The 19,837-nt window shown below is 36.1% G+C and overlaps 1 protein-coding gene across 3 annotated transcripts in view; it reads left to right on the top strand.

The window, feature by feature from the left end:
* Positions 1-19,837, top strand: part of LOC123649458 (zinc finger protein 726-like) — an 86,619-nt gene that overhangs the window by 16,426 nt on the left and 50,356 nt on the right. For 2 of the 3 annotated variants that reach the window (XM_045567613.1, XM_045567611.1), the window contains exon 3: positions 76-171. In XM_045567613.1, coding sequence (XP_045423569.1) covers positions 76-171 — 96 coding nt within the window. Of the gene's footprint in view, positions 1-75; positions 172-379; positions 582-19,837 lie in introns of those variants that run through there. The other variant, XM_045567612.1, reaches the window with a different exon arrangement.

The following is a 19,837-nucleotide window of genomic DNA, read 5'->3' as shown; positions in this document are numbered from 1 at the left end:
TTTACTGAGCACAGTACTGGATTCATAATTGGAGAATCCTGACAGGAGTCATGTAACTTTTTTCTGATAAAATAGGTCTTGCTGTGTCTAAGCGAGATCTCATCATCTGTTTGGAGCAAAGCAAAGAACCCTGGATGGTGAAGAAACACAAGACAATAGCCAAACACCCAGGTAGGCGGGAGCAAATGAAACAGATAATGCAAATCAGGGGGCCAAAGTTCAAGAAGGAAATAACATGTAATTTGGGAAGCTCTTGTCCAGTGGAAATGGTGTCTGAGAAGCCTGGATTTCTTTCTGTTGCTCTCACATAAGGGCATCTTTGTTCTTGTTTTTAAATTCTCTGAGGACTTTACTTCCACTTTAATGATTTTCCTTCAAGGTTACAGTGAGAACCAAAGTGTTCTTCATGGCTTATGCAGGACTACAGGATCTGACTGCTCTTCCATTGCTTTTAAGGACATGGAAATATCTGTATTTTTCAGGAGTGAGAGTTGTATTTAACTCACTCTAATTTTCACCCTGGGGCTGCGTGAAGCATATATAAAATCTTACTTGTTAATGTTCTTATTGTTATAATTAATATTGACAATTTAATTCTAAAAACATGGATTAAATAAAGTCAATAAATTTCATTTTTGTATTTATATTTATCTCTAAATTGTGGTATCCAATTACTTGTGGGTACACTCAAAGTTTTAATTCTATTTTTGTAATAAAATACTGTGTCCACAAGGAAAAGTTTCTGATTTTTTTGTGGGGTAGCAGTCAATGGGCTACTTCCTCTTTAGTGTCATATCTGAAATATGTGAGTGAAGTGGTGAGATGAGTATTTGGTTGAGAAATCCGAGGGACACCACAAATAGATGTGGTATGTTTTCTGCTTTATAATTTTCTATGCTATGGAGGTTTCAAATGTCCATCTACAGAAATTCATGCTCAGTAATTTTATCAGAACACTAAGTATCTCCCTAAATACAAAGGAATCTAATGTTACTTTACTTCAAATTTTGGTTTCTTGTGTGAATTGTAATAAATAAATTTAACTCTATATGCCCTAATTTCTCAACTGTAACATAGTTTCAGGTATCTACTCTCTACATTTCTTAAATATACTATGGCATTGTGAAGCTTAAGAACATTACAGCATTACTGAGCATATATTAAACTCTCACTTGTCACTTTTTAAATAACAATTATTTTATAATGTTCTCTTGTTTAGGATGAAGTTTACTGGGACTGTGTCATTCATATATATATATGTATACACTCTTGTGTATAGGTACATATGTATACACACATACATACATATACATATTAATATATGCATGTACTGTATGTACACACACCTCTGTGTATATATGTATGTATATGTGTAATATGTTTTTCTCACAAGTAAAAGTTGTATAAATGCATGATTATTGTGGAAAATGCGATGATTTGATATGTATATACATTGTGAAATGATTAATAAAATGAGGTTAACGAACATACCTATTCCCTCATAGTTACCTTTTTTTAGTACTGAGAACACTTAAGATCAATTGCCTTAGCAAATATTAGGGTACAAAATATTATTATTAACTATATTCACAATGTTATCCATTAGGTCCACACAACTTATTTATTTTATAAGTGAAAGTTTGTACCCTTTGAACAACATCTCCCGTATTCCCCACTCCAGGCCCTCACAACCAGTTTTGTACCCTCTGCTACCATGAGTTCAGCCCATTTTTGAATCTGCGTACAAGTGAGATCATGCAGTATTTGTCTTCCTATACCTGGCTTATTTCAGTTAGCATAATGTCCTCCAGGTCCATCTATGTTGTTAAAATGGCTGAATAATGTTTTTATAGATGAATATTCTATTGTATACATTAACCATATTTTCTTCACCCATTCAGCATCTACATTTAGGTTGTTTTCATATCTTGGCAGTTTTACATAATATTGCAATGAACATGGGGTTGAAGATATTTCTTCAAGATACTGATTTTATTTCCCTTGGTTATGTACACAGAAGTGGGATTGTTGCATTGTATGGTAGTTCTATTTTTTTTTTAAGGAATTTCCATACTGGTTTTCATATTGTATCCCAAAATTTACAACTCACTGTGTACAGAATTTCATTTTATTCACATCTTTGTCAAAACTTAATCTCTTCCTTTTAATATTAGCTAATCTAACTTCCTTTTGATGCTAGCTATCATGAAGTTATACCTCATCATGATTTTGATTTACAGTTGCCTAGTGATTGGTGATGTTGAGTGTCTTTTTATCAATATACACCTGCTGGTCATTTGTATGCCTTCTTGGGAAAATACATTTTAGTCTTTTGCCTATTTTTTAATTGGGTTATTATTATTGTTTTTACCTTTGAATTGTATGAGTTTTTGGATATATTTTGAATATTAACCTCTTATCAGAGGTTTGCAAATGTTTTCTCCTATCCTGTAAGTGTTCTTATTTTACTGTTTTCTTTGCTGTGCAAAAGCTTTTTAGTTTGTTTATATTTGCTCTTTTTGCCATAATTTGTTGTTGTATCCAAAAAGTCCATTGCCAATATGAACATCAAAAAGGTTCTCCATGTTTTCTTTTATAATTTTAAGGATCCATGTCTTCTACAAATTTTTATTTCATTTAGATTTAATGTTTGGGTATTATGTAAGAAATGGTATAATTTTATTCTTTTACTTGTGGTTATCCAATATAGCATCAATTATTGAAGAGACTATACACTCTGCTTTGTGTATTTTTGGTGTCCCTATCAAATATCATTTGACCTTGTAAGCATGGGTTTATTTCTGGACTGTCTATTCTGTTCCATTGGTTTTTGTGTCAACTTTATTCACATACGTTCTCTTTTTATTACTATAGTTTTGCAATATAGTTCGAAATGAGAAAGTACGATGCCCCCAGCTTTATTCTTCTTCTCGAAGATTATTTTGGCTATTGAAAGTCTATTTTAGTTCCATAAAAATTTTAGGATTATACTTTTTATTACTATAAAAAATGCCATTAAAATTTTAATAGTTCATTGAATCTATAAATCACTTTGGATAATACAGTAGTTTAACAGTATTTTTTCTTCCAATCCATAAACATGGAAAATCTTTACATTCATTTGTGTCTTTTTCAATTTTCTCCACCAATATCTTATATTTTTCAGTGTAAGACTTTTTCAGTTCTTGGTGTAATTTATTGCTAAAAATGTGTTATTTGATGCTATTGTAAATGATAGTGTTTTCTTTCTTTATTGGATGGCTTGTTAGTGTATGAAAACAACTGATATTTGTATGTTAATTTAATCTGCTAATTTAGTGAGTGCATTTTTTAGTTGAAACAGTTCTTCATTGTACTCTTTAGGTTTTCTACATATAAGATCATGCCATCTGCAAGCAGTGACATTTTACTTCCCTCTTTTCTATTTGGATGGCTTTTTAAAAATTTTCTTGCCTAATATTTTTGCATAGTACTTCCAATAGTATAATTTTTTTTAAAAGCATTAAAAATGGGCACAGTATAGTCTTGCATTGGTGTCTGTGCATCTGAAGGAGCAAACAAACATCCCTTCCAATTTTTATAAACTACTTTTAGCATTTAGAGGTCTTTCCTTCTTGGGTCCACAGGCTGATAGGATCTCCTTTGGGTTTGCAAAGAAGAGGAGTTTTAGCTGGCTCACAAGAGTGCTTCTTGCTCTGCAGTGAGGCCTCCCTTGAGTAGCTAGTTACCAAGGACTTGGATGGTTGTCACTTCTGTCTTATTCCTGGGCAGGGTGGATTGCCTTCAAAACTTTGATCTATAGGGCAGAGACATGAAGTTGGGTCTGCATGTGTTGGGCCTGATGTCAAGTGTATTTATGAGTGTGGCTCCCATTGAACACGTGATAAATTTTCCCCATGTCACTATGTCAGTCACTAGATCATCAGGACTGGTTATGGATTGTTGCTAAGAGGGCTGAAACTGAGTCACAAAACTGCTTCAGAGACCACAGTGAGTGCCAAGGTCTGCAGGCCTGCCTCCATGACCACAAATGAGCATCTCTCCCCAGGCCTGTGCATAGGCAGGATCACTCCTGGACCATGGCTGAGAGAAGTTGAAGACACTTAACGTAGTCGCTTTAGAATTCTCAGTGGTACCAAATTGATTGGGTCATTTCCTAGTCTTTTAGCTAACACTAGGTGTCCTCAAGTTTACCACCTGCATGAAGGCCTGCCTTCTCTAAGTGACACTGCTTGGTTTTGGGATTTAGCAGGATTTTACAACCCCCTTCCCATGCAAAACTCTCATAAAGGCACTTATTTTTTGATATGGGGGTCTCACTGTGTCACCAAGGCTGGCTACAAACTGCTGAACTGAAGTGATCTTCCTGCCACAGGTTCCAAGTAGCTGGGATTATAGTTTTGAGCAGCTGTGCCTGGCTCTCATAAAGGCACATTTTTCCATGGATGACTGCCAAATGTTTGTTGCTGTGGGGGAATATACAAGTAGTACACTTCCTATACCTCCCTCTTGCTAATTTCACTCTATCAAGTTTTGCATACAGGATTTGTCTAAGCATTTCTCTTATTCTTTTGCAATTACATATTACTGTGGTTTTTTTTTTAAGGTATGTCCCCTGACATACTGTGTGTTTTACCTGTGTATTCTAATTTTGGTTGTAATTGCAACTCTATATAAATTTAAATCACTGTGTGGTTTAATTAAAAAATTAATCAGCCAGATATCTATCCTAAATTATATATGTGTCTATTTGTCTCTATAAATATGATCCAAATTTTGTTTATGGCTTATCTTGTATATTTCTTTACCTGGCTGATTTCAGTGGTTTTCTATTATCCTGTCTAGGTGAGTAGTCATGGAAATATTCTTAATTTGATCATGTGTTTATTGACGAATTTATATTTTCTTTGGTGAGAGAAACACTTTTCAATTTGAAGGTGATTTTTGGAAAGCTTTATAATTATCTATTTTAGTTATAATTTTTTTTTTGTTTTTTGAGACAGTATTGTTCTGTTGCCCAGGCTAGAGTGCCGTGGCATCAGTCTAGCTCACAGCAACATCAAACTCCTGGACTCAAGCAATCCTTCTGCCTCAGCCTCCCAAGTGGCTGGGACTACAGGTATGTGCCACCATGCCCGGCTAATTTTTTCTATATATATTTTTAGTTGTCCAGCTAATTTCTTTCTATTTTTAGTAGAGACAGGGTCTCACTCTTGCTCAGGCTGGTCTTGAACTCCTGACCTTGAGCAATCCTCCCGCCTCAGCCTCCCAGGATGCTAGGATTACAGGCATGAGCCACCGCGCCCGGCCTATTTTAATTATGATTTTTTAAAAATTTAATTGTGGTCAAAACACATAACATAAAATTTACCATCTTAAATCTTTTTAAGTATACATTTAAATAAAGTATATTTAAATTTTTATGCAAAAGACCTATAGAACTTTTTACATCTTGCAAAACTAAAACCCTACACCCATTAAGTAACAACTGCTAATTTTATAGCCTTTCCATCCCTTTACAGAACTCCATTCTACTTTCTATTTTTAAGAGTTTGATTCCATAAGATATCTTACATAAGTAGAATCATACACTGTCTGTCTCTTAGTTACTGGGTTGTTTCAGTTAACATAATATTCTCCATAATTTATCCTTATCATAGAATGTGGAAAGATTTTCTTTTCTAAGGGCAAATAATATTCCATTTTCTGTATATGCCACATTTTTTATCTAGTCATCAGTTGAGCAATAGCTGGTTTTCTTATGCTTTTTGGGTTTTGTGAATAATGCTGCAGTGAACATAGGTGCACCGATACTTCTTCTAGATTCTTCGTTTTCATAGTGGCTGCATCATTTTTACCACTAATAGTTCAGAAGGGTTCCAGTTTGTCCTCATCCTCCACAGATTTTCTTTCATAGTGCCCATTCAAATGAACTTGAGGTGGCCGGGCGCGGTGGCTCACGCCTGTAATCCTAGCTCTGGGAGGCTGAGGCGGGTGGATCGCTTGAGGTCAGGAGTTCGAGACCAGCCTGAGCAAGAGTGAGACCCCATCTCTACTAAAAATAGAAAGAAATTATCTGGCCAACTAAAAATATATATACAAAAAAAAAAATTAGCCGGGCATGGTGGCTCATGCCTGTAGTCCCAGCTACTCGGGAGGCTGAGGCAGTAGGATCGCTTAAGCCCAGGAGTCTGAGGTTGCTGTGAGCTAGGCTGATGCCACGGCACTCACTCTAGCCCGGGCAACAAAGTGAGACTCTGTCTCAAAAAAAAAAAAAAACGAACTTGAGGTGATTCTTTGTTGGGCAGTATGAACATCTTCACAATATTATCATAAGTCTTCTAACACTTGAAAAAGAGCATAATCAAGAGTGTGTCATTTATTTTCTATTTATTTATGGATTTTTCCAGTTTTCCTTCTGTTACAGATTTCTAGTTTCATTTCATTTTGGTCATAAAGATTTGGTCTGTATGATTTTAATTTTTAAATGTTTGTAAAGAATTATTTTGTGGCTTAATTTGTGGTCTATGGAATGTTTTATGAGCTCTTGAAAAGACAATATATTTTGCTGTTGTGTGGAGTATTCTCTATATGTGTATTAAGTATAATTGTTTTTTATTGCTTTCGAGTCCTCTGTTCCCTTATTAATGTGTCTTACTTTATTATTCATTACTAAAAGTGCGGTACTGAAGTATCCTATTATTACATTTCTGTGTATTTCTAGCTTCAGTTCTGTCAATGTTTGCTTCATATATTTGGGAACCTGAGTTTATACATAATATATATAAACACAAAATATTTATTCATGTATAAATATACATGAAATATTTATTTACATATATATCTATAATGCTTATTTATGTAAATATGTATCAAATATTTATATAAATATCTGAAATGTCTATTTATATATAAAAATATGTAGATTCCCAGTGAATGGCTGCTTATATTATTACTTAACATCTTTCTTTGTTTCTTTTGATGACAGTTTTTTCAAAACATTAGTTAAGGAAGTACAAGTGCTTTTGTTACATGAATATCTTGTGTAATTTTTAAGTCAGGGATTTTAAGTCCCTCACTAGAATAACGTTCAGTGTATCCAACAGGTAAGATTTTATCCCATACTCACCCTCCCATCCTCCTCCCTTCTTGGTTTCTCAAGTCCTTTATATCAGCTGTGTCCTTGCATACCTATCTGTTAACTCCCGCTTATTAGTGAGAACATATGATTTTCCATTCCTGAGAGACTTCACTTAGGACAGTGCTCTCTGGTTTCATCCAGCTTGCTGCAAATGACATTATTTCTTTCCTTTTTATGGCTGAGTAGTACTCCATGTTGTGTGTGTGTTTGTGCATATATATGTGTGTGTGTATGTTTATTTACATATATTTCTACCCACATCACATTTTTTATCCACTAATGAATTAAAGAGAATTTAGCTTGATTTCACACCTTTGTAATTCTGAATTGTCTTTTGAGTGCAGGTGTCTTTTTGGTAAAATGATTTCATTTCCTTTGGGTAGATACCAAGCAATTGGAGTGCTGGTTTAAATGAGGTCTTCGTTTATTTCTTTGAGGAATCTCCACACTGTTTCCATAGAGGCTGTACTAATTTGCAGTCCCACCAACAGTGTATAAGTGTTCCTTTCTCTCTTCATCCACAACAGCATCTATTGTTTTTTGACTTTTTAATTATGTTGATTCTGATATGGGTAAAGTAGTATCTTATTGTAGTTTTTATTTGAATTTTTATAATGATTAGTGATGTTGAGCATTTTTTCATGTGTTTGTTTGCCATTTCTCTCATTCTATAGCTTGCCTATTCACCCTGTTGATTATTTACTTTGCTACACAGAAGCTTTTTAATTTAGTTAAGTTACATTTGCTTATTTTTGTTGTTGTGTATTTTCCTTTGGGGTCTTAGTTATAAATTCTTTGCCTAGCCTGATGACTAAAAGAGTTTTTCCTGCATTTTCTTCTAGAATTCTTATGGTTTCCTGCCTTCCCTTTAGGTCATTAATACATCTTCAATTATTTTTTTTTGTATATGGGGAGAGAGAAGGTTCTTGTTTCATTCTGTTGCATATGGCTATTCAATTTTTCCAGAATCATTACCTCAATAGGGCTTCATTTCCCCACTGTATATTGTTGTTTGCTTTGTCAAAGATCAGTTGGTTGTAAGTAGATTTTTTTTTTAAATTTCTGGGTTCTCTATTCTCTTCCATTTTTCTATGTCTCTACTTTTGTACCAGTATCATGCTGTTTTGGTTACTAAAGTCTTGTAGTATAATTTGAAGTCAGGTAATGTGACGCCTCCAGATTTGTTCTTTTTACTTAAGATTGATTTGGCTATTTGGGTTCTTTTTTGGTTTCACATGAAGTTTAGGATTATTTTTTCTAGATCTATGAAATTTTGTGTTGATATTTTGATGGGGATTGTGTTAAATGTGTAAATCACTTTGGACAGTATGTACATTTTAATAATGTTGATTCTACCAATCCATGAGCAGGGGATGTTTTTTGTGTCACCTGCAATTTATTTCCTCAATGTTTATAGTTATTTTTGTAGAGATCTTTAATTTCTTTTGTTAAGTCTATTCCTAGGTACTTTATGTTCTTTTTAGCTATTGTGAATAACATTAAGTCATTGATTTGACTCTCATTTTGACTATTATGAATACATAGAAATGCTACTGTTTTGTGTGTACTGTTTTTGTAACCTGAGCCTTTTCTTGAATTTATTTATCATATCCAGGAGTCTTTTGGTGCAGTCTTTAGGGTTTTCTAGATACATGATCATATCATCAGTGAACAGGGATAGTTTGACCTCCTCTTTCCTGATTTGGATGCCGTTGATTTCTTTCTCTTGCCTAATTGTTTTGGTTAGGACTTCTAATACTATGGTTAGTAGAAGTGGTGACAGCAGGCACACTTGTCTTATTCCACTTCTTAGGGGAAATGCTTTCAGTTTTTACCCCTTCAGTATGTTGGCTGTGGGTTTTTCATCTATGGCTTATATAATTTTGAGGTATGTTCCTTCAAAGCCAAGTTTGGTGAGGTTTTTATCATGAATGTGTACTGGAATTTATTGAATGGTTTTTCTGCATCTATTGAGATGGTCTTTGTTTATGCTTCTGTTTTTGTGGTGACTTACATTTATTGATTTGCATATGTTAAATCAGCCTTGCATCCCTGGGATGAAACCCACGTGATCATGGTGGATTATCTTTTTACATGCTGTTGAATTTGGTTTGGTAGAATTTGTTGAGGATTTTTGCATATATGTTCATAAGTGATACTGGTCTGCAGTTTTCTTTTTTTGTGTGTATCCTTTCCTCCTTTGGTATCACAGTGATACTGGCTTCATAGACTGAGTTAGGGAGGATTCTGCCCTTCTCAATGTTATGGAATAGTTTCTGTAAGACAGCTACCAGTTCTTTATAGGTCTGGTAGAATTTGGCTGTGAATTTGTCTGGTCTTGGGATTTTTCTTTGCAGATTTTTTTTATTACTGCTTCAGTCTCATTGCTCATTAATGGGCTGGTCAGAGTTTGTATTTTTTTTTCTGATTCAGTCTTGGAAGGTTAGATAAATTCCAAGAATTTATCGATTTTCTCTAGATTTTCTAGTTTGTTTACAGAAGTTTTCATAATATACATGAGTGATATTTTATATTTCTGCAGTATCCATTGTAATGTCTTTTTAAAAAATTTCTGAATGAGGTTATTTGAGTCCTTTTTCTTCTATTTTTAGTTAATCTGACTAGTGGTATAGAAATTTTATTTATCTTTTCAAAGAACTACCACATACAGTGGCTCACACCTGTAATCCTAGGACTCTGGGAGGCTGGAGTGGGAGGATTTCTTGAGGTCAGCAGTTTGAGACAAGGCTTAGCAAGAGTGAGAGGTCAGCTCTACAAAAAAAAAAAATAACTGGGTGTGGTGACACTCACCTATAATCCTAGCTACTCAGGAAGCTGAGGCAGGAAGATTGCTTGAGTCCAGGAGTTGAGGTTGCAGTGAACTATGATGATGTCATTGTACTCTAGCTGGGGTGACAAAGTGAGACTCTGTCTCAACAAAAAAGAACAAATTTTTGCTTTCATTGATCTTCTGTGTTGTTTATTTGTCTCCATTTTGTTTAGTTCTGCTCAGAGCTTTGTTATTCCTTTTCTCTTGGCTTTGTGTTTGGTTTGTTCTTCTAGTTCCTTGAGATGTACAGCCAAGTTGTTAATTTTTGATCTTTTTGATGTAGGCATTTAAGGCTATGACATCCTCCTTAGGGCTGCTTTTGGTGTATCCCATAGATTTTGAATGTTTATGTCCATTTTGTCATTGAGTTCAAGAAATCAATTTGGGCCGGGTGCAGTGGCTCACGCCTGTAATCCTAGCACTCTGGGAGGCTGAGGCAGGAGGATCACTCGAGGTCAGGAGTTCGAGACCAGCTTGAGCAAGAGCAAGACCCCGTCACTACTAAAAATAGAAAGAAATTATCTGGACAATTAAAAACATATAGAAAAAATTAGCCAGGCATGGTGGCGCATGCCTGTAGTCCCAGCTACTCGAGAGGCTGAGGCAGAAGGATTGCATAAGCCTAGGAGTTTGAGATTGCTGTGAGCTAGGCTGATGCCACGGCACTCTAGCCTGGGCAACAGAGCGAGATTCTGTGTAAAAAAAAAAAAAAAAAATCAATTTGCATGTTAATTTCATCATTGACCCAGGAATCATTCAGCAGCAGGTTGCTTAATTTCCACAATTTGGTGTATATTTGAGTGCTTTTCTTGGAACTGGTTTCTAGTTTTAGTCTACAGTGGTCTGAGAAAATACACGCTATGATTTTCAATTTTTTTGAATTTCCTGAGACTTTTTTTATGGCCTAACATAGGATCAATTTTGGAAAATGTTCCCTGTGCTGATAAAACAAAAGTATGTTCAGTAGTTTCTGAGTAGAATGTTTAGTAAATGTCTGTTAGATTCACTTGTTCTAGAGTTCCATTTATTTCCAGCGTTACTTGATTTATTTTCTATTTAAATGACATGTCCAGTTCTGTTGTGGAGTGTTGAAGTCTTTGACTTTTAAGATGCTACCACTATCTATTTCTTTGCTTAAATGTAGAAGAATTAGCTTTATAAAACTTGGAGCTCCTTGTTAGGTTCATATATATTTAGGATTGTTTTGTCTTTTTGTTCAATTGCTCCCTTCACCGTTATATAATGGCCATATTTGTCTTTTTTTTTTTTTACTATTGTTGATGTAAAATCTATTTTATCTGATATGAGATTGTTTGGTTTTCATTTGTATGGAATATTTTTATCCATTCAATTACCTTGAGTCTGTGTGAGTCCTTTTGTATTAGATGTGTTCCTTGGAGGCAGCAAATACTTGTGTTTTTTCATCCATTCAGCCTATCTTTTAAGTGGGGCATTCAGACTGTTCATGTTGAGTGTTACTATTGATATGTGGGATACTGTTTTTCTCAACATGTTGTATAATGCCTTATTGTTTTGTTTTCCTTCTTGTGCTATTTTCTTATAAGAGCTGTGAGTTATAACTTTTGGGGATTTTCTTTTTTTTAACTGGTTGGTATCTATTGTGCTGTGTCATGTATAATGTACTTTTGAGCATTTCCTATAGGGCGGGACTAATAGTGACAAATTTCTTTAGTGTTTTCTTGTCTGGGAAAGGCTTTATTTCTCCTTCATTTATGAAATCTTTTTGAAAGCAGGCTACAAAATTCTTGGCTGGCAGTTATTCTTTATAAGGAGACTAAAGATAGGATTCCATTTCTTTCTGGCTTGTAAGATTTTTCTTGATAAGTCTGCTGTTAGTCTGATGGGTTTTCCTTTGTGAGTTACTTGATGTTTTTGCCTGGACGACTCACAGGAGTTCCTCCTTCATGTTGACTTTGACCCATCTAACACTATCTTTGGTGATTCCTTTTATATAGTGAATCTCCCAGGTGTTTGTTCAGCTTCTTGTATTGGGATGTCTGAATCTCTAGAGAGACCAAGGAAGTTTTCCTCAACTGTTCCCTCAAATAGTTTTTCCAAGGCTTGTGCTTTTTTCTCTTCAACCTCAGGAATGCCTAAGATTCTTATATTTGGTATTTTGCAAAATCCTGTATTTCTCGTAAACTTTATTCCTCTTGATTCTTTGTTCTTTATTTTTGACTGACTGTATTAATTTGTAAGAGTTGTTTTCTTCATCTAAAATAGTTTCTTCTGCTTGGTCTAGTCTATTCTTAAAGCCTTCCAGTGTGCTCTGTATTTTCTTATATGAATTTTTTATTCCAAGAAGTTCTATTTGGCTTATTTTTAAATGTATCTATCTCTTAGGTAATTTTTTCATTCGTTTCCTGAATTGTTTTTCTGTTTTCTTTGAGTTGATTTTCCATTTTCTCTTGGATTTCATTGAGCTCCCTTAGAATTCATTTTCAGAATTCTTTATCTGTCATTTCAGTATTTTCATTTTGCTTGGGATTCATTGCTACAGACCTGGTGTGCTTCTTTGGGGGTGTCCTTTCATTGATTTTTTTATACTTCTGGAGTTCTTGTGCTGATTTCTTTTCATCTGGAGCAACTGTTGCTTCTTATTTTTGGATTTTCTTTTGCTTTAGTGAAGCTCTTATCCTCATTCTTAAGGGTGTGTCTGTAGCATATTATGTATAAGGAATTTTGGCTTTGCTTGTGGTTATTCTGATAGGGGTCTAGGTTCTTAATGGATATAAGAACCTAGATAGATATCCTTAGTTTCTCAATTTCTACTTATTTGTAGGTTGTAGCAGTGGTGTACTATCTGCATGGGCAGATTTCCTGTTTTTTGATGACAAGGGAAGATGGAAGTCTTTGAAATCTTTTCTCATTCCCCAGCCCTGTGATTTTCTCAGCAGACTGAGTTTCATTGGGTTGTACAGTTTAATCTCTGAGACAGTAGGTGGTACTTATGGGTAAGAGTCAGCCACCCCCCTGTATGATTGAATCAGTAAATGCTGTAATGGTCTGTACAAGTTGTCCTCCCTGTCAGGAAGTGGAGCTTGCAGGAAACAGCCAGCTTTCATGATGTTTTTCAGGGCCTGTTACCAGCTCTTGTCAATCAGGAGAAGCACTGTGATATCCCACATGGTGGAGGGTGCCCTGGAGCTCCCAGGGGACTCTTTATTCTCCAGCACCTTAGAGGTGAATGAAGGAGTAAGGCTGAACAGTGCTGGGATAGATGAGTGTGCATTCAGGCTCCACAGGGTGAGCACAAGAGAGCTGTCTTGACAGGACTTGGGGCTCAGCTTTCAGGTCAGTGGGGAAAGACACCCTGGAGGGACTGAAGCAGCCCTACCAAGCCAGAAAGCCTGCTTATGGGGGTAGGGCTGTCTGGTTTTCACAGACGGGCTGTCAGAAGTGGGTTTTGCTCTTCTGTCTCCTCTCCTGCCTTATGGGTCTCCTTCTAGCATGTAGCCACAAGCAGCAGCCCAAACTAGCTGAGCTCACCAACAGTGGCATTGCAGGCTGAGAGATTTCCTGCTCAATACCCTGTCCCGGACCAAAAGCACAGCTTTCCGTGGGGGGAGGGGTGCTCTGCAAGTGCACCACAGCTCAGATACGCTGCATTTTCCTTTCAATTCTGCCCACATGGGTTCCCTTGCCTCCCAAGATTAGTTCACAGATGTCTCCTCCATGTCCCCGAGCACCACAGTTGAGTCCTGGGGTATGGGATCCAGCCTGTGGGCCTGTCCCCTGGTCCTCTACATTTAATCCCTGACCATGCTGGGGAGATGCATGCTGATCCTGACTTGTCCATAAAGTGCTCAAGTATTCTTTATGTCTCTCTGCTTTGAGGTATGCCCTGCTGTGCCAGAGCAGCCAGGTAAGCTACACTGGGGAGGGCTGGCAGGCAGGAATCTCAGAATTTGAACACCCGTTGGTCTGCTGCCGGTTTTTAAGAGGAAAGGTATGAGCCTCACTCTCTGTGGAAACTTCAGCGTAGTTAACATGCCAACAGAGGGGGAGCAGCTGCTCTTGAGAGCCCCAGCTCAATTGTCCCTTGGGGCACCCATGCCACATAGGGGCACTGGATGGGGGGAGGGGAGGGGAAAGGCAAGAGTCTAAATGGAGGAGAGCTGGCATTCTGGTCCTCTTTGTCTTTATCCCTGGAAGGCAGCCCGCACTGAATGTACAAGCTCTGGGATCACAGAGTTCCCTTAGTACCCACCAGCTCCTGTGGCCACTGAAGTCTGGGCAGGAGTTGGGAAATGTTTGTGTGTGGACCAGTGACATAGAAACTGAAGGGCTGAAGCTCCCTAGGTAGTACAAATGCAGACAATGTGTGAAGAAGCAGTATAGTGCTTGCCATCTCAGCTTGGGTCTGTGATAATGTGAGCAACCCTGAGGGGGCTGGCAGCCCAGTGCTTTCTTTTCAAGAACATCCCAGTTCACTTGGGCTTGTGAGGGTAGAAAAGCTCTCTAGCAGCTCAGGAGCTTGCGGACTTCCAGAGGTGTGAGGGAAGGAGAAACAAGAGCCCCACCTGCCTTTTCCGCAGGACTCCAAGCTTCTCAGGGGTTCAACTATGCTGAAATCTTGTTCTGCAACTTCCTAATGGAATTACCAGTAAGTTCTGGAACTTTTCCCTCAGAATTACACCTGAGCTATGTTTTCTTTCTTTTTTTTTTTTTTTTTTGAGACAGAGTGTCACTTTGTTGCCCGGGCTAGAGTGAGTGCCGTGGCATCAGCCTAGCTCACAGCAACCTCAGACTCCTGGGCTTAAGCGATCCTACTGCCTTAGCCTCCCGAGTAGCTGGGACTACAGGCATGAGCCACCATGCCCGGCTAATTTTTTTTGTATATATATTTTTAGTTGGCCAGATAATTTCTTTCTATTTTTAGTAGAGACGGGGTCTCACTCTTGCTCAGGCTGGTCTCGAACTCCTGACCTCGAGCGATCCACCCGCCTCGGCCTCCCAGAGCTAGCATTACAGGCGTGAGCCACCGCGCCCGGCCTGTTTTCTTTATCTAAAACATTTTCTACTTTGGGAGATGATCTGGTGACCAATGTCTCTAGTCAGCCATCTTATCCCAGCAATGTTCCTTGTTTTTAACTCTTCTAAGAATTAATTCTCCTTCAGTGGTCTTTCTTCAAGACTGCAAAATCTGACTGCTCTTCTCTTACTTTTCAGGACATGGAAATATCTGTGTATTTTTGATGAAATACAGCTGTGAAACATTTAAAAAATTTATTTCTTTTACATCACATCTGAAATGTCTGTGTAAAGTGGGGATTGATACTGGTATTTGGTTCAGAAATCCCAGGAATACCACAAAGGGATGTGGTATATTTTCTGCTTTATGGTTTTCTATCCTCTAGAGATTTTAAATGTGACTCTATAGAAATATGCAATAATTTTGTCAGAACACTAAATATCTCCCCAAATATAAGAAAGCTAATGTTATTTTACTACAAAATTCTGGGTTTTTTGTGAACTATGTTAAGCAATTTCAACTCTATAAGCCTAAATTCATCAACTTTATTATAGTTTCAGGTACCTTCTCTACATTTCTTAAATATACTGTGTTTTTAGAGAGCTTACAACGTTGCTGTGCATATATTAAACTCCCACTTGTTTCCTTTTTTTATTTTTGGAGATAGGGTATAGTGGCATCATCATAGCTCACTGCAACCTCAAACTCCTGCAATTTTCGGTGCACCATCATGCCTTGCTAGTTTTTCTTTTTTTTTTTGTAGAGACAGGGTCTTGGTTTTGCTTAGGATGGTCTTGAACTCCTGACCTGAAGCAGTCCTCCCACTTTGGCCTCCCAGAGTGCTATGATTACAGCATTAGCCACCATGTCTAACCTACCTTATTTTTAAATAATTGTCATTTTATAATTTTATTTAGTTTGAAGTTTACCAAACTATGTCATACTATAGTTACTATGTCATACTGTAGTAACTGTGTCATACTATATACCATAGTTACTGTGTCATACACACATACACACACACATGCACATACATATGTATAATATTTTTACAGATAAAATTTTTATAAGTATATATTTGTGTATTATGTAATGATTTGATACATGTATACATTGTGAGATGATTAATAAAATCATGTTAATGAACATATCTATCATTGCACACTTTTTTTTATAGCAGTGGAACACTTAAGGTCTACTGTCTTAGCAGATTTTAGGATACAAAACATTATTAACTGAAGTTATGGTGCTATGCATTAGGTCTCTAAAACTTATTCATCTTATAACTAAAAGTTTGTACCCTTTGAACAACATCTGTCCATTCCCCATCCCAGGCTCTGACAACCAACTTTGTACTTTTTCCTTCTATGAGTTCAACCTTTTTAAAAAGATTCTCCATATAAGTGAGATCATGCAGTATTTCTCTTTCTGTGCCTGGCTTATTTCAGTTAGAGTAATGTCCTCTAGGTCCATCTATGTTGTTGAAATGGCTGAATAATATTTTTATGGCTGAATAACATTCTACTGTATATATACCTTATTTTCTTTATCCATTCTGTATTTACAAACATTTAGGTTGTTTTCCCATCTTGGCAATTGTGGATAATATTGCAATGAACATGGATATAGATATTTCTTTAAGATTGTGATTTTTATTTCCTTTGGTTATATACACAGAAGTGGTATTGCTGGATTGTATGATAGTTCTAATATTTTACTGTTTAAAGAATTTCCATACTGGTTTTCCTAATGACTACCAATTTACAACTCAGTAATAGTGTGCAAGATTTCTTTTTCTTCATCTTTTTCAAAACTTGTTACCTCCTCTTTTTGATATTAGTCATTCTAACATGTATGAAGTAATACCTCATCAGGTTTTTTATTTTTATTTGCTTCATGATTGGTGATGTTGAGCATCTTTTTGTATTCCTATTGACCATTGGTATGTTTTCACTGGGGAAGAAATTTTCAGTCTTTTGCCTATTTTCCAATTGTGTTATTACTATTAATTATTTTTGCTTTTGATCTGTATGAGGTTTTAAAACATTTTGAATATTAACATCTTATCACACATATGGTTTGCAAATGTGTTCTCCCATTTTACAATAAAATGTGTACATTTTATTATTATTTTCTTGCTGTATAAAAACTTTTTAGTGTAGTCCAACTTGTTTATATTTGCTTTTGTTGTCCTATGTTTGGTGTCATATCCAAAAAATTCTTTGCCAATGTCAATATCAAGTAGATTTTTTCATGTTTTCTTTTATGATTTTTAAGAATTCACGTCTTATATGAGAGTCTTCTTTTTTAATTAATTTGTGGGTATGGTGTATAAACAAATTATCTAATTTTGTTGTTTTGCATGTGAGTATTCAGTTTTCCTAGCACCAAGTATTGAAGAGACTATATTTTTTGACTTGTGTATTCTTGGGTCAAGGGTTAGTTGGTCTTGTATGCATGGATTTATTTCTGTGCTCTCTATTCTGTGTTCCACTGGTTTTGTGTCATTTTTTGATATACCATCCTGTTTTTATTACTATACTTTTGAAGTATACTTTGAAATCAGAAAGTATCGTGCCACCAGTTTTGTTTTTCTTCCTCAAGATTATTTTGCATGTTAAAAGTCTATTGTAGTTCCATAAAAATTTTAGATTGTGCTTTTTTGTTACTGTGAAAAAATGGCATTGGAATTTTGAGGGAAGTTCATTGAATCTATATATCACTTTGGATAATACAGCACTTTAACAGTATTTTTTCTTCGAACTCATAAACGTGGAAAATCTTTACATTCATTTGTGTCTTCGGTTTCCTTCATCAATATCTTAATTTTTCAGTGTATATCTCTTTCATCTCCTTGGTACAATTTATTGACAAAAAAACGTATTATTTTAGTTTTGTCAATAATGAGTTTGTGTTATTCCTTTATTATTGATTAGTTTCTTGTTGGTGTTTGGAAATACAACTGATATTTGTGTGTTAATTTAATATTCTGCTAATTTACTTAGTAAATTTTTTTAGTTTATACAGTTTTTTTGTTATATTCTTTAGGGTTTTTTATATATAAGACCATGTCATCTACAAAAGTAACTGCTTTACTTCTTGTTTTTTCCTATTTGGATGGCTTTTTAAAAATTTTCTTGCCTAATATTTCTGCCTAGGACTTATAATCATATGATAAAATAGAAGCATTGAAAATGGGCACACTATAGCCTTGCACTGGTGTCTGTGCATCCAAAGGAGCAAGCACCTCTTCTAGTTCTTATAAACCAGTTTTTGCAGTTAAAGTTTTTTCTTTCTTAGGTCCATGGGCTGATGCGTTCTCTTCTGGGTTTGCAAAGAGTGGTTATATTTGGCTTAAAACATTGCTTCTTGGTCTGAAGTGAGGTCTCCATTTAATGGACCTGTTACCAGTGGCTTGGATGGTTGTCAATTCTGTCTCACTTGTGGACTGACTCGATTGCCTTCAGGACTTAATCTGTGTAGCTGGGACTTGCAGTTGGGTCTGCATATGGTGGGCCTGATGTCAAGTGTATGTATGAGTGTGGCTCCCAGTGAATATGAGAGAGTTTTTCCCCAGGTCATTGTGTGTGTTCCTAGGTAGGAAGAACTAGCTATGGACTGTGGATAAGAGGACTGTAACTGAGTCACATAACTGTTTCAGAGGACCACAGTGAATGCCAAAGTCTGAAGGCTTGTCTGCATGACCACAAATGAGCCTTCAGGTCTCTGGATAGGAATGATCATTCCTGGACCATGGCTGAGAGGAGTTGAAGTCATCTGCATAGTCACTTCAAAATTATCAGTGGTACCAAGTTGACTGAGTCATTTTCTGGTCTGCAGGCAAGACTAGTTTTCCTCAGGTTTACCACCAGAATGAGGTTCTGCTTTTCTCAAAATGATTCTCCTTGTGCTTGGGCTTTAGCAGAGTTTTACAACCCCCACCATTGCTTATGTCCCTCCCCACCCAAAGCTCTCATAAAGGCAATTATTTTTTGAGATGGGGTCCCACTATGTCACCCAGGCTGGTCTCAAAGTGTTGGACTGAAGTAATCTTCCTGCCTCAGTCTCCTAGTAGTTGGGATTACACGCTTGAGCCACTATGCCTGGCTCTCATAAATGGACTTTTTTTCATGGATGGCTGCAAATTTTTTTTTCCTGTGAGGGGGTATATAAGCAGGAAACTTCCTATTCTTCCATCATGCTTGTGTCACTCTCACTATACATTTTCACTTTCTATTTTGTTCTATATCAAATTTTGAATACAGGATTTTGTCTGAACCTTTCCTTTGTTCTTATTTTGAAATTATGTGTTACTGTTTCCTTTTTCAGGTATATTTCTTGACATCAGTTTATTGTGTTTTACCTATGTTTTATAATTTTGGATGAAATTACAACTCTGTGTGCTTGTGTGTGTGTGTGTGTGTGTGTGTGTGTGTGTGTGTAGTCAATGTGTGGCTTAATTAAAATATGAATCAGCCATATATCTATTCTAAATTATATGTGTGTGTATTTTTCTCTGTAAAGAAAACCCAAACTTTGTTTTTGGATTATCTTGTATGTTTCTTTACCTGGGTGATTTTCAATGGTTTTCTTTTATCCTGTCTAGGTGAGTAGTCATGGAAATAGTCTTAATTTTATTATATGTTTATTGATGAATCTATATTTTCTTTGAGATACATTCTTTTGTATTTTAAGGTACTTTTTTTGCAAGCTTTGTAATTATCTATTTTAGTTATCCTGTTCAAAAAATCTAATTGTGGTCAAAACACATATAATTTACCATCTTAAAACTTTTTAAGTATACATTCAAGTAGTGTTAAGTAAATTTAAATTGCTATGCACAAGACCTGTGGAACTTTTACATCTTGCA

The sequence above is a fragment of the Lemur catta genome, chromosome 13 (assembly GCF_020740605.2).
Source record: "Lemur catta isolate mLemCat1 chromosome 13, mLemCat1.pri, whole genome shotgun sequence".
NCBI classification, from domain to species: Eukaryota; Metazoa; Chordata; class Mammalia; order Primates; family Lemuridae; genus Lemur; species Lemur catta.
The sequence above is the reverse complement of the archived record's forward strand: the minus strand, read 5'-3'. Positions and strand labels throughout refer to the sequence as shown.